This window comes from Tremella mesenterica, assembly GCF_000271645.1.
Source record: "Tremella mesenterica DSM 1558 unplaced genomic scaffold TREMEscaffold_8, whole genome shotgun sequence".
In the NCBI taxonomy this organism is placed as follows: domain Eukaryota; kingdom Fungi; phylum Basidiomycota; class Tremellomycetes; order Tremellales; family Tremellaceae; genus Tremella; species Tremella mesenterica.
Window position 1 is genome coordinate 1,133,992 of NW_006711232.1, and position 15,562 is coordinate 1,149,553.

Here is a 15,562-nt window from a genome sequence, read left to right on the forward strand (position 1 = left end):
TGACGAAGATTGTTTTAATAGGTTTAAAGAGGGAAAGGAGGAAAGAACATACCGCAAGCAGGTACTAATTCTGGATATTCTCTCATTTCGTTCAATCCTACATTCGTGACGTCTACGTCGAACGAAAAAGACATTATTTGTCTGGCGATGAACGAACTTATCAATTCTGATCCCTATTCGTAAGCTTTTCCCAAATATAGAGATATCAACTTGTGCTGCGGATTGGTGTGACATAAAGAGATGAAAGGGATGAGGATCATTGGACGGGTTTTGGGGATGGGACGGTTGTTGATCAAATCCGGACGGCTGGAGATGGTTAAATCCGGACTAATGAAGTTGAGGTATTCGCATACATGGAGGGACGAAGCAAGTGTAGACTTGATAGGAGGAAACGTTTGAGATAGAGACTTTAGCATGATGGAAAACCCAATGAAAGGCAAAAGAGGGTAGATAGAAGTAAAGGAGGAATCAGAACGAAGGAATTGACTAACCCAAATGACTAGAGAAGCTGTGAAAGTTAATGAATAAGTGTAAGGATCATCAGGTGTGGGTGAAAATCTAAAGAAGGGGTAAATTTCTACATAGAGTCAGCATCATCTATAACAACACGATAAACATCATATATATATGTATTTCTCAAAGAAGTTTCATCAGATGAGTGGAAACTAAAATTCCCCTCTTCCAAATCCTCATTCAATCCATTCTATCCCAATCTGAGGAACAGAGGGATGAACTAGATGGTTGACGATGTTCTTCACCAAGATTTTTCGAGATAATTCTGACTACCTCGTCCAAAACTTCAAAAACAAGTAGGATATGACATGTCGATATAAGAAGATTTATTCTTCGTTGGAATTGATGAAGCCTCTATCCGCTCGAGAAGGAGCCATGAACGAATATACAGGAAAACAAGGTAAGGGGTACTGGGAATGAAGAGTGGAGTGTGCAATATCAACCGAACACTCACGTTGATTAGGTCCGAAATGTAATATACTCAACCAACCTAAAAAACCTACCATAGTAACATTTTGTGCTAAACCACGACAATAAAAAGTAGTCGCTAAACTATCGGAATGTTCTTCCCAACTTTGAGGATAACCAATGAATATTTGAAGTAATCGATGATATTGTTTTGTCATTTGAAGAGGAAAAAGAATTATCACTGAAATGGAAGAAAGTAATTGGACCGTTGCGAATTGTGATGGTGAACGAAGACGAGCGAACTGCCCATAAGACATATTTCCTTTCGAGTTTGATTCATAATGACAGGTGCGTGACAATACCACAAAAAATTAAAGTGCGTACATCAACTTCGGGGCCTTCCGAGGACCAGCCAAGTGGGGAGAAGAAAGAAGTTAGGAAGATATGGGGAACGGAAGAATTGAGAGACAGGGAAAATTGAGAAAAGATGATTTGGAAATTAGGATCAAGATTAAGATCATTACAGCCCGACAGGAGGAAAACATAACGAGCTATGGTTTTCCCGGATAAGGTGATGTGAACACCAGAAAAAGGTAGTAGAGGTACGAAGGAGGTGAGAAGAATGTTAGAAAACCGCAGAGGGGGTATTTGAGTTTAGGACGTACCAAATTCCGAGTATATGTCTGTAATACCAACTGAAAGAACAATTTGTATACAAACAACAAAGCTCTCGAACGAACTTTTGAACTTAAGATATATAGTGAGATATATGATAATAATTGTACGGCTATTCATCAGATTGTTCACAAGGATACAAATGAAGGAAATGATTTACTGATAATCCATGAATAAACCCAAGTACCTGCATCTAAAGAAGTATGAGGTAAAGTTGAGAGGTATAAACTGGTGTATGCTGGTTTATGGTCAACATTCTCTTCTGTCTCTTCTTCGTAGTGTACCGGTGATAGATAAGCCAAACAAAAGTAGAAGTATTTGTCTTTGATTTCTGTGATCTTCTCATTTATGGTATTATGCTTGCAGCTACTGAAGAGATTTGAAATGGAGAGGACGAAAGGTGAGATGTCTAACGGGGTACAGTATGTTTCGTGTCTAATTTGAAGGGTCTGGTGGGGTGATTCAACTTGAGAGAAGAAGAGCGGAGATGAGGTTGAGGCTGGGAGGAATGAGAGAAAGAAGTGAATTTGGTACACACCTTGTCCAGCAATGACAGAGAAACAAGCAATACCAAGTGCACTCATGAACCATACGAAACGATACCAAGAAGCTGGTATACGTCTGGTGAAAGGTTGATTCAATAGACTATTCATGAGTTTTTGGTTCCAGAACACCTAGACACCGACCTGACTACAGACCCAGAGAATGGACAACTACATCATAGTACAGACGTAAAAAAGATTACAGCCAAGAGGGAGGGATAACAAGTTGGAATTTTAGTTGACTTGAGCGTGAGTGGAGATCGAAGGGAGATCAAGAGGGGTGGCATGGGAAGACTCACTTTGTAGGAATCGAAGGAGTAGGATGTCGATATACATGTCTTTTATCCCTTTTCAATTTGGAAAAACATGCCAGTGCGGGCATGAGCATAGCTACGAAACTGAGTGTTACCCAGAAAGCTGGGGTTAGTGCAATGGTCAATCATATGGTGTTGAAGATGGTCGTTGGTCCCAGAGTGAGAGCAGGCGTCGGGTATCAACTCCTGGATTGAAGGATGATAACATGGATATTATCAGGGAGAATGGAGAATGTCCTCTTTATATGTGGAGGGTGAGGATGGAGGGTGAGGGTGAGGATGAGAGATACAAGGAAAGAGCTGATATCGCTCATCTAGAAAATCACGCCGTGGTACAGTTTGATTCAGACAAGGACTGCTCGCATAAAGGAAGATGGAAAGACGGAGAGAGAGAGAAAGACTCTGACATGCACAGAGTGAGAGGTAGAGGTGAAGAGAGAGACAGTGAGAGAAGGTAAGAGAACGATGGGATAGACGAAGAAAACAAACTCACTTTTACGTTCCCAATCCACTTCATCAAAAGGATCATGAGACTTTCTCCTTTCTCTCAATTGAAACAAATCAAATTGATGTGCTATGAAACCGATTAAGAGTGTCGATATCCAGAAAAGGAAGTAACTGGCTTTACCACCTAATGACTGAGGCCACCAGTCTGGTTATCAGCTAACCTGTTCGTAGAGATGAGCTTCCCAGGACACGTAATCTGTGGGAAGAAGGGTGATTTTGACAGGCACGAGGAATGAGACATTTTGTGATACTAGCCTTTCAGTGCTGTAGGCAGGAGTGATCTCTGGTTCGAGGATGAGGGAGTTTGGGGGGATTGGAAGAAGGATGTATGAGGACAACGGGGTATGGAGATATGGGGGTGAAAATGGTAAGACGAGTGACTGCACCACTCACTTAGCCTATACAAAGAGAAAAGGTTCGTGATGAAAAACAAAGCTACGGCCAGGTATCCTCTTCTCTGTCAGTCACAGATTTGAGTTTGGAAACGAATGATATACCCAAAATACCTATCATGTTAGATTGAATCAAGACTTGACAGACAATCAATCTCCCGCTCGGATCAAGATTCCAAAAGGAGAGCTCTATACTTGAGAACAATCACATCGTGGGATAGGAATATGAACATGACTATCCAAACGGGTAAAAAACATGACCATGACTGTCCGATCGGTAAAATGTATAGAATGACTCACCAAGTAAGAAAAAACCCAAAATTAACATCTAAAGGTAAAACATCTTGCCCTCCCTCCCTCCCCGTCGAATTATCTTTCGGACGTTTTGGCCAATCTGGGAATGGATCATCTTTATATGGATCTGATACCGGGAAAGGCATCGCTACCCAAATCCAAACCTATCATCAGCACGTTCTTCAATTCCTCCAGGATTTTCTCACTTACCGCGATACAGGGGAATAAGACCAGGACGAAATGTCTAGTCCAAAATGATGATAACCATTTATCTACCGTTTTTCTTCCTGGCTTGTATATCAGCTGAGCTCAACTGTGTGATGTTGGATTTTATGAGGGGCTTACACGGAAAAACCATTTAGTCCAAGAATCGTTTTCTTCATTATCTATCATACTACCTTTCTTGGTTGATCTAGTTCGACCTGATGGTTGTCTCGCATGTCTCGTTTCTCCCCCGGCAGGCCTACGGGGTTGTGGAGTGGTTTGAGTAGTGCTGAGGTTGGGACTTGGACTCCAGGGTGATGCGGGTCCACCGGGTGATTGTAATAAAGCTGGTCGTTGACGTCCTTTTCTAGGAGAGTTTGTATGGTCTAACTTATGTCAGTTGAGATACGAGACGAGGGAGGAGGAAAAGACAAACCCCATAGTTTATCTTGTGCTCGTTCGCTACCTTTGCTCAACGGGGTGAACATTGTGTCGGGGCGAGTTCAGCTGGGTGAATACAAGTGTGGGATCACTCAGGTACTGCTACGTAGTAACTTGGGGATGCCCATGTCGTTGTTGCTGGGGAAGCTATCCGTCTCGTAGTAGTGTAATTGCTATGAGTAGAAGAGATGTATGACGTCAAGGAGGAAAGATGGGAAGGCAACGTTTGCATCTGTTTTCATGTTTCGTTTTGCTTCATACCTCACAAAGTGAGTATTTTCATATTTATAACTGTTTGTACGTTTCTTGACAGGGAGTAGCTACTAGCCACCTTGTACAGCCATAACAACAAATCGACGAGCTCATACGTAGGTTACATAGGAAATAACGACCGTCTTCGTCACGGACTACTAAGTACCACCTTTGTCCTTGTGACTCGTCCCTTGACGGGTTTTCAACTCAAGATCTCTGAGAGGTTCATATATACTCATCACAGCCCTGATCAAGCAAACCCTATTTCAGTGAGAACACGGCTTGGTGGTGGACATACCAGTTTGGAAGACATGAAATACAAGTCAGTTTATCCATCTCCTCCCACATTTTCCTACTCCCCACCTCACCTCACCCGGCCCTCCCTTCTGAGCTTTACACCCTCACTATATATCGGTAAGTACGGTTCAACGCTGTTCGCCTTTACTGACTGCCTTATTCAACTTACCTGGGCTTCGGACCATTCAAGACATCATGGTGCAAGTGCGTCGCTTGAACCACCCTCTGAAACGACGGTAGCCGTACTGACCGGACGTTTCTGTCCAAGCCAAAGTAACACCAATAAGTCATGTCAGAAATCTCACCGTTGCCTGAATGAAGCCTTGAAGATGTGGTCTCTACCTAGAGACAATCGTCTGCGACTACTAATCCAGCCGAGACGGCCTCTCAAAATGATCGGAATGATTCAACATTCGACGTCGTAGCAAACTTTGAACGACGACTCTCAAACAGGACGACTCTCAAACAGGACGACTCTCAAACAGGACGACTCTCAAACAGGACGACTCTCAAACAGGGGCGAGCGCTTCCTTCCCGACTCCCCGTCAATCTTCCCCGTTCCCTCAAACGGCAGGCCGGACGAACATCAAGCTTCAGGGAATGAATGATCCCTCCAACCCGCAATCCACCTGTACGCATGTCGCAACCCACATTTCACAAAGGTACACCGAACACCGGTCTGACGATCATGTTTATCATTCCGAAGGATCCTACGAACACGGGTCACCGAACCCCTTTACGAAGATCCCCTTGGTACCTTCCATTCTACGTACCTCACGAACCTCTCACGTTTCTTTGTGTCTTTCTTGTTCTAAATCTCCACACCTTACGTTACTTTGTCTCCTGCTTATTCTGAGTCATGAGACCTCACGTCTCTTTGTCTTTCTTCAGTATATATAATGCGCCTTCACATCTTCTTGTCCCCCCCCCCAATCGACTCGACAAGATCTACGATGGTTACTCTACCAACCAAGACGTCTACACTGATCATCGGCGGTGGTCCGGCAGGACTGGTATCACTCAAATACGTACTTGAATATGGTCCCCGGTGGGATGAAGGAGAAGCACCGGTTCTGGTGGAGATGGAACCTGAGATTGGTGGTACTTTCCGGTAAGTGATGCCATTTTAATCTCTTCATTTCCTCGTCTTTTCGACAGTTTTAGATTCTCGTCTTTGGAACCATTGGTCGACTGGCAAACGCGAGATGTGCTCGTAACGAACGCTCCCACTCCGTATTCTGTCTTCATTGCTACTTACTGTCGGATCTGTTGCTTGACAATGTAGTATCTTGTGGTTGTGTTATGTGTAGGTGGTAGAAAGCGATGGATGAGCTGATGAGTAGATGGAGAGGATATGAAAATGCCGAGTTGGTGAGTAGCAGACAACTTACTTGTTTTTCAGATCTCAGGTACGTTCAAATTCTGCTTCATCCAGCTTTGTATTCTATTTCGATTTCTGCATCGACTAATCGAAAACAGATATCCATCAGATACTCTTGATCATCCATCTCTTGTCAACTTTGTCGAATATCTTGAAGCTTATGCTCATCATTTCAAACTCTTCAACCATATTCATCTCTCTACCAAAGTCGTCTCACTTTCCCTCACCCATTCATCAGACGACTATCGTCATTGTGCCACAGTCCTCCGCACATCTCGTGAATCGAAGGAAACCACAAAATCTACAATCTTGGCAAAAAGAGTGATCATAACTACTGGTCTTCACGTCACCCCTAACATCCCTCCAATCCCCGGTCTTACCGTTCATCCCACATCAAACACTCCAAAATGGTTTCATTCATCCTCATACAAAACCCCTTCTCAAACTTCCCAGAAGAAAGTCTTAGTGCTAGGCGCAGGTGAAACAGGTATGGATATCACATATGAATCCGTAATATCTCGTTCTACTCAAACATGGTTATGAATACGTTCAGGTTTCCTATCATTTCCTAAAGTTTTAAACAACTTTAGAATATTCGGTATCAACTTTAATGGAAATTTACCAATAGATGGATTAATCACAAACCTTTTCGAAACTGCTTATATCCATCCTTGGGTTTCCGCAACACGTATCCGTTCTCATATTTCCGATTTTGTCGTAAGAGGTTTACTTTGGGTATTGACAGGTACTACGGCAGGATGTAATCAATGGGCAGGTGAATTACCTTTGGAAAAACAAGGAAGATCTTATGTTTTTCTAAACAAAAGTTCAAAAGCTATGCAATATATAAATCGACCTTTTAAAAAATTATCTTGGATACATAAATCAATAGCTCATTATGTTGATCTTCCATCACCTGAAGGATTAGAAGAAACAATAGTGAAGATAGTTCCATTTCCATTGAAGTTTGATCAAGATGGAAAAGCTATATTTCCTCCTCCACCAAAACATAGAGAAAAAGAGATTGCTTGGAAAGAAGAATGTAAACCTGAAATTGTGGTTTTGTGTACGGGTTATAAACAAGAATGGGATTGGTTAAGTGATGAATATCCTAAAGGTCCTGAAGAATGTGATATTAGAGGTATTTGTTGGAGTAAAGATTTGACTATTTGTTTCATAGGTTTTCTAAGACCTGGAGTAGGTATGTCATATAACCAATCCTCTTTTGATTATTCCATATCATATCTCTATTTCCTCCTTTGGAATCTTCATTTTCTTCGTTGAAGGAAACGTATGGTGGGAGAGATACTGAAGAAACATAGGTGGTATACCACCAATGGCGGAAATGCAAATTCAATTATTCATTCTTTTAACACAAGGAAAATTACCTATTCTGAGAGGTCAAGAGAATTATCATCTACTTCATTCATCAGAATCTAGGATTCAATACGGTGTAGATTATTCCGCTTACATGTCAACTTTAGCAAAAGATATCGGATCAGCTCCTGGTTTGTTTGAATTATGGAGGGAACACGGATGGTTTATCACTTTTGTTTATTGGTAGGTCTCCAAGCTCTCCTCCCCTGATGAAGAATTTTCCATTTTACCATCAAATATAAAGAGTCATTAAACATACAATGTCAACTAACTCACAGCTTTGGAGCCGCTTTCCCAACGTTTTATCGTTTACAGGGACCTTTCAAATCCTCTTCAGCACCTCTTATTGTGAAAACAGAAATATGGGAGACTATACGTCGTCGAGGATTACTAGGTAATTTGTTTATGGGTGTTATACCAATGGTCAGTCGTTTTCAAAACCCCTTTACCTTGAAGGTTCACGTGAACGGTTAAGATCAGTGAACAACTTGAGAGGGGTATACAAGGGTTAGTTGGAATGCTGATTCATAGATCTTTTATGCTTGGTTGAACTTACTTGTTTATCTTGCGGAGACGATCTACAGATTTCTTATGTAGTTTACTCCAAGGAGAAGATCTACAGCTTTCTTATTTAGTTTACTCCAAGGAGAAAGAAGTTCAGACGCAAGTGCTCACAAGATCCAAGCTTACTTGTGTAAGGACGCTTACATGCTGCTTGTTGTAAATAGGCCTACTATATATTGGACATACAGTCTGCTTATACTATGCATTCAGGATTCCTCTCTCTTTCTCAAGATCTCTTTCCAATGAGCCTACCACACTGTCAAAGCATAACAAAATCATCTCCCAGGAAGGATCCTGTGGACTGAGAACTAGTGTCAAAGTCAGATACTATGGCCGAAGGACTACTGGAGGTGCTAAAGGTGATTTTCCGAGTTGGAGTTGCACTATGTGTGCAGCAATATCCTTCTATAGCTGCCAGCAGACACTTCAAGGTGTGCCGGGTACCATCATGATTCTGATCATAAAGAAGCACAGGTATCACAGGAATGGCTGGCATTGAGGAGGCTATTGATTGTTAGCCGATAGAATCGGGCCGGGACGGCCGAACTGCCGTTAGAATTACCCCTTCCGTCGAATATTTCTCCGTTCAACTTATCCTCTGAACTTTATTCGATCGTCTCTGGTTTTATGCGTGTGAGTGGAATGTGATAAGTATAGAGACATGTAGAATTGATGCATGCTCTTTTTCCCCTCTGTATTATCATCTAATTATAAGCGTTAACAGATTAACAGTCGGAAGACCACATACCTCTGTGTATAACATAACAAAGGCAAGTTCCCATTTCTACTCTCCTCATAATGACCTCTGTGTCGTCTAAGATCTCTCTTGAGAACCACCCAAAGTTATCCCACGATCCAGCATCGTATGCTCCGTGGAGGAAGTCGATCGAGGTGTATCTACAGATAGGTGACGTGTGGAATATCGTCACAGGTAATGATACCGAACCTGGTCGCGTAGGGGTTAGATCGGCAGCTGAGAGGGCGGGATCAGTACCTCCTACCACGCCCGTCGAAGGGCAAGTGGCTGGTAGAAGGATTACTGGAGAAGAGTGGAAGGAATGGGAAAAGTGGCAAGCGAGGGAGAATAAAGCGCAGGGGATGATCAAGGGAACAGTGTCGGATGCTGTGATGCTTGATATATCTGAGAAGATGTCAGCTAAAGAAATGTGGGACTACTGCATAGCCCTGCATGTAACAGCGACGATCGAGAATCAAAGGAATGTCCGTCAAGCGTTGTTTAGCTATGACTTAAGGGACGATGCGACGGCCGAAGAAATGGCCAAGCATGTAGAGGATTTCTCGAAGACGATGTCCGAAGCGAGATTGGTAGGGTTGAAGTTTGACTCACAGGAACGAGCTGGGTTATTCCTCAATACCATTCTAGCACCATCCTACAGGATCATTCAGATCGAAGTAACATCCCTCATAGCAGAGGAAAGAACTTGGGAAAAGGTCTTATCGATCTTCAATAAAGAAACGGCGAGACGTAAAGCGCGCCCTGTTGGTAGAACCAATAGGAAGGGATTCGCGATGTTCGTCGAAGGAAATAAAGGAATGAGGGTGAACCGAGATAATATCTCTGATGGTCAGCCCAGAAAAGAAACCAGAAAGTGTTATAACTGTGACACTGTAGGACATCTAGCGAAGTACTGTCGTAAACCTAAAAGAGAGGATACGAACAGGAAGGAAAACGCAGATGGAAAGGATGGAGGTAAAAAGAAATGGAGGAATAATAATAATAATAAGAATAATAAGAAAGGACATACGGTCTCGAAGGATGAGAACCAGTCCAAGGATAACTCCAAAACCTCCTTGATGTATTCGTCATTGGATGGTGAACATGAGGCGTGGGCCGGGATGGCCATGTCGACAGAATCGTGGTTCGATGATGACGAAGGGTACACGAGTAATATCGTATGGCCCGAAGAAATTGAAAACCCGTGGGTTGAGGATAAGGATAATGAGTGGGTGGGATTAGCTACAGAGTCTAATGATGTAAGCCACACTCGTGTAATCCCCACCTGGGTAGTGGACAGTGGTGCTACTCACCACATAACTCCTCACAGGTCGATACTGACGAATATTAAAAGACTAGTGGAGCCGAGAGTGTTCGGACTAGCATCTGGCAAGTCAATGACGGCTTGGGAAACAGGTGACATTAACCTCGAACTAGATTCAGGACAGAAAATGGTACTGAAAGATGTACATCACGTCCCCACAGCGAAGATAAGTCTTCTATCCCTCTCGAAGTTACTCTCATGGGGATGGAAGGCGAATCTAAGCAGCAGTGGTGGATGGATAGGTAAAGGTAAAGAGAAACTAGGTTTGAGGAAACATGACTCACTGTGGTCGGTACGATTTGGCAGAGCGATGTCTGCCGCGATGATCGTGATATCGACACCGAAGGCGACTTCACCACTTGAATCTGAGCATCAGCGACTCGGACATATAGGTGTAGATAAACTAAAGAGTCTAGGTAGACAGGGACTATTGAAGAAGGACTGGGACACTTACAAGAACGATCCCTTTACAACCGATAAATGTCCCGCCTGTATGCAGGCCAAGATAACACGTCTACCGAAGAATAAAGAAGCACCAATGTTAAAAGGAGATGGTGAAGGAGTAGGAATGGATGTCGATATTGCTGGCCCGTTCGGTCCGGCGATAAAAGGTGAACGATATTTCTTCGTTGGTGTAGAAAGGGCGAGTCGAATTGTGTTCGCCGTACCGATAACGACGAAGAACGAATCGTCAGATATCGTTCGACAGTGTATCTCGAAATTAGAGAAACAGCTTGGTGAAAGGGTGAGGGTGATTAGGTCTGATGGGGGAGGTGAATTCGATAGCCTCGATATGAGGGAATTCTACCTATCAGCAGGGATCAACCACTACATCACACCAAGATACACACCAGAATTAAATGGAGTGGCGGAAAGAATGATACGTACCTTGAAGGGGATGGTATCAACGATGTTATTCGACTCAGGACTACCGAACGAATATTGGTTCTATGCTGTCAGATACGCCGCCATTATAATTATGAAAACCTCGATTGGTGTCAGTGGTAAATCAGGCTGGACATCACTCACAGGAAGAGACACGAACTTAGATAGCGTGTGGAGATTTGGTGAACGATGTTTCGTTCAGATACCAAGAGAGATAAGGCTGAAGTCGAACTTCACGATACCTAGGGGTTCGTCAGCCATTATACTAGGTCAGGATGAGGGTGTGAGCGGTTGGATCGTTAGAATGGACGGATCGGGACGAATCGAACACTCACGAGACGTTCGTCGCTCGACAGGACGAATGGTGGCTACTAGAGAGTCGCCAGATGTCATCCAAACCCCTCTTGACGCCATCGAAGTGGACCTAGACCCCGTCGTCAACGAAGAAATTTTCCCTGACGACCGCTCAGAAAGTGGCGAACAGGAAAATATCGATAATGAACAAGGAAATGATGTCGATAGAGACAACTCACCTAATACAGGCCCACAACCTACTGAAAGACGACGAGGACAGGGCATTTGGGGAGGAAATTGGATCTATGAGAACGATATCGTTGAAAATGAGAGAAATGATGAGGAAGGAAGAAATGATGGGGATGAGGGGATCCTGACGACACGTCACGGACGAATTATTCGACCCCCCCACCGTTTTGCAGGCCTAACAGACTCGTTCCTAGACTTTGGTCGCGAGCCTAATAAGTTAGTCTCACTCGCCTCTATCGCAGGTATCGAAAGTGATACTTCTCTCATTGATCCTATCTCTCCTGAAGAAGCAGTAAACGGCCCAGATGGTGAGAAGTGGCTGGAATCCATGGAGAAAGAGATATCTAACATCGAATCTAAAGAAACATGGGTGGAAACGGTGTTACCACCGGGCCGTAAAGCCATTGGATGTAAATGGGTATTCAAAGTGAAGACAGATTCAGAAGGAAACTTACTAAAGTATAAATCCAGACTAGTAGCTCAAGGATTCTCACAGGTACCAGGTGTCGACTACGAAGAGACATTCGCACCTGTCGGTAGATCGGGGTCGTTACGAATACTCTTGACTATAGCGGCCACCGAAGATCTCGAAATTCGTCAGGCCGATGTCGAAGGGGCGTATTTAAACGGTAAACTCGATGTAGAAATTTACATGAAGTATCCCAAGGGGATAAAACCGAAGCTGGATGTAATACCTTGAAGTTAGTCAAGTCTCTTTACGGGTTAAAGCAATCTGGTAGAACATGGTGGATTGAACTCGGGGAAGGATTATCTCACCTAGGTTTTTCAAGAATCGAATCAGATTGGGGTCTTTACTACAGACCAGAAGGGAAAATCGAAGGAAAGGGAGCAGCAATACTGCTAGCCTATGTCGATGATCTGGTATTAGCCACGAAGTCGAAGGAAGAAGCGAAGGAAATTTTCGATGGGCTAGGTAAAAGATGGATAATAACCGACCTGGGGGAGATAAGTACTATCTTAGGTATGAAGGTAACAAGGAACAGAGAAGAAAAGACAATATGGTTGAACCAACCAGCATACATCGATAAGATAGTTCAGAAGTTTCCAGAAAACGACTTACATCGAGACCGAAAAACGCCGTTACCTCTTACTGCGAAAAATCCTTCGATGTCGGAGGTGGAGAGTGAAATTCGACCATTTCAAGAATTAATAGGATGTCTACAGTGGTTAGCCACATGTACTCGACCCGACATATCATATGCCGCCTCATACCTTGCTAGGTACCTCACTAAACCGACGAAGAAAGTATGGGAAGAAGGGATAATGGTAATTACCTACCTTCGGTCCACTCGTTTACATGGTATTCGTCTCGGTGGCGAGGCTAGCGATCTAGCAGGATGGGTTGATGCCGATTGGGCAGGTTGTAAAGACACACGACGATCAACTACAGGTTGGATATTCATGATGAACAACTCACCGATAACCTGGAGTTCAAAAAGACAAGCTACAGTATCGTCGTCGACAGTCGAAGCAGAATACATCGCGATGGCTGAAGCAGCGAAGGAAGCTCAGTGGTTGAGAGGATTATTGAGGGAGATAGGCTATGATCAGCTAAATCCTACTACATTAAACTGCGATAACCAAGGATCGATATCACTGGCGAGAAAACCTGGTACTCACCAGAGGACAAAACATATCGATATTCGACATCATGCTCTTCGAGATCTAGTCAGTAATAAAGTTATTGAACTAGCATACGTCAGCACTGTCTATCAGAGAGCAGATGTACTTACGAAAGCTTTAGGTGGACCAGTACACTCGGTGAATATGTCAGCGATACGTGTAGAACCACCGAAGAAGAAAAACACTGGTTCAGTATACGTGACATTAGATGATGATGAAATCATCGATTACGATTATTCTGATTTCGAGGATCTAGGAGATCTGTCAGGTGGTACAGAGAACGAAGTGGTACCAGAGAGAGAAGTAGTACCAGAAGGAGAAGTGTGGGTGGAAGGAACTTCAGAGAAACCCACCGAAGGAAAAGTTCTCGTGAGCCAAAATGTAAAATTTTCAGGTGTACCTAAGAATGTGAGTAATTCGAAGATAGGTCAAAAACCACCGGTAGAACCTAGAGTCATTAGAGAGATGAAAGAGAAGAGTGAGAGAAGGGATAAGATGATACATAGTGGAGGTTCTACTCAACCTCCATCGTCAAATCCACGAATTTCGGGAACTTGGGCTGGTAACCAGCGACTTTATAACCACCGAGGACAGCCTCGATCTTTTCGTGGAGAGAGTCAACAGTATCAACGATCTCTTGTACCCTCGCATGGGTACCACCACCTTCCAATAGAGCGTTCCCTAGCAAAAGGAAATGTTTATCGAGGTTCGATTTCAAGATCCCCAGTTCAAATTGTACCTTCTGAGAGAGATCTCAAACTCAATAAAGTTCATGACATGACGAACAGTAATAAACTTACAGTCGGGAGGATTGCTGGGGAGCAACCTAAGGACAGGACGATCAGACGGTCCAGGAACCGAGGGAGTAGCGATAGTCGCGAGAACAGCAGGAGAAATTTGGGACATGATGATTTCGCTACTAATGATAGATATCGTCAGCCTGGTACTCGAAGCAATTTCATCGATTCTCGGGATCCTACTAGCAAACCTGAAGTTTTAAGAAGCAGAAAGAATAAAGGGAAGTTCAGAGAGTCAGAAATGAGAGATAGAAGTGGAGAAAGACGAAAGGTGGACATACCGTTAATTGGAGGTAAAAGTGATGAAGTAAAAGGAAAGATAGAGAAGAGTCAGTCGTCAGTAGTGAGTGGTAGCCACGTGTCAGAGCGGAGCCCCGCGGGGGGCCCCACAGAAATTCATTTCACGATTTCACCTACCACTACTACCACACACATAACACTCAATATTTCATCATTACTACCTTCTACATCATCACAAACCTCGCCGTCGCCATCGATAAATCGTCCGGGACTACTGCAGAGTCGTGCATTGTCCCGTGGGGGAGTGTTAGCCGATAGAATCGGGCCGGGACGGCCGAACCGCCGTTAGAATTACCCCTTCCGTCGAATATTTCTCCGTTCAACTTATCCTCTGAACTTTATTCGATCGTCTCTGGTTTTATGCGTGTGAGTGGAATGTGATAAGTATAGAGACATGTAGAATTGATGCATGCTCTTTTTCCCCTCTGTATTATCATCTAATTATAAGCGTTAACATTGATGGGTTTGAGGCTAATGCATTATGAGGTGTAGGCCTAGGGAGGGGTTTGCTCAAAAGCGGTTTTTTACCTGTCCGAGTATGTACATAGACGCTTGCAGTAGGACTGAGAGGAGGACCCGGACTCTTGTACATAGTATATAGTACAATCAGCAAAGTACCACGCTGATTCTTCAATATCATTCTTTGGCTACATCGATTGCAGAGGAGACACGATCCACCACATTGCACCAGAGACACACAGATTCCCACGAGAGTTCCATCAAGTTCGACCCAACCTGCGACCTAGTCGTCGTGTTTCCAGTACCGTTACAAGTTGAAGAATCAGCCTTACACGCCTTGGGTCGAATTAGAGAAGGATTGTATGCTTACCAGAGGAAGAGCACGCAAAATGATACCTGGAGATGAGTTGTTGGAAGAAGGGCTGGTCCCAGAGACAGAGATACCACCGAGTTCTTCGAGAAGTACCATTTTACATGACGCCCCTCCTAACACCTCTACCACAGACCCGCTGAATGAATTAGCCCAACAGTTGTCACAATTGTTAGCCATTATGACTACACAACAGAAGGAACAGAATGCATTGAAGGAAGAATTGGCTACAATAAAAGCTGACCGACAGAATCAGCCTATCCCAAAGAGAGCGACAACGATCGAATTCGAAGAAAGTAAACCGACATTGGAAGAAACACCTGTCCGCAATGAACGATGGGGA

The 15,562-nt window shown here is 43.7% G+C and overlaps 2 protein-coding genes across 2 annotated transcripts; one reads left to right on the forward strand and one right to left on the reverse strand.

Moving 5' to 3' along the window:
- Positions 1–23: 23 nt before the first annotated feature.
- TREMEDRAFT_32284 (uncharacterized protein) lies at positions 24–2,249 on the reverse strand (the record flags this gene model as incomplete). The annotated part of the gene is made up of 6 exons (XM_007005582.1): positions 24–173; positions 492–577; positions 968–1,223; positions 1,587–1,708; positions 1,757–1,834; positions 2,135–2,249. 6 exons carry the CDS (start codon positions 2,247–2,249, stop codon positions 24–26), a joined length of 807 nt encoding a protein of 268 aa, XP_007005644.1.
- Positions 2,250–3,132: 883 nt separating this feature from the next.
- TREMEDRAFT_69401 (uncharacterized protein) lies at positions 3,133–8,194 on the forward strand (the record flags this gene model as incomplete). The annotated part of the gene is made up of 8 exons (XM_007005894.1): positions 3,133–3,150; positions 5,814–5,950; positions 6,183–6,248; positions 6,319–6,740; positions 6,849–7,421; positions 7,543–7,780; positions 7,876–8,020; positions 8,129–8,194. 8 exons carry the CDS (start codon positions 3,133–3,135, stop codon positions 8,192–8,194), a joined length of 1,665 nt encoding a protein of 554 aa, XP_007005956.1.
- Between the last annotated feature and the right edge of the window lie 7,368 nt (positions 8,195–15,562).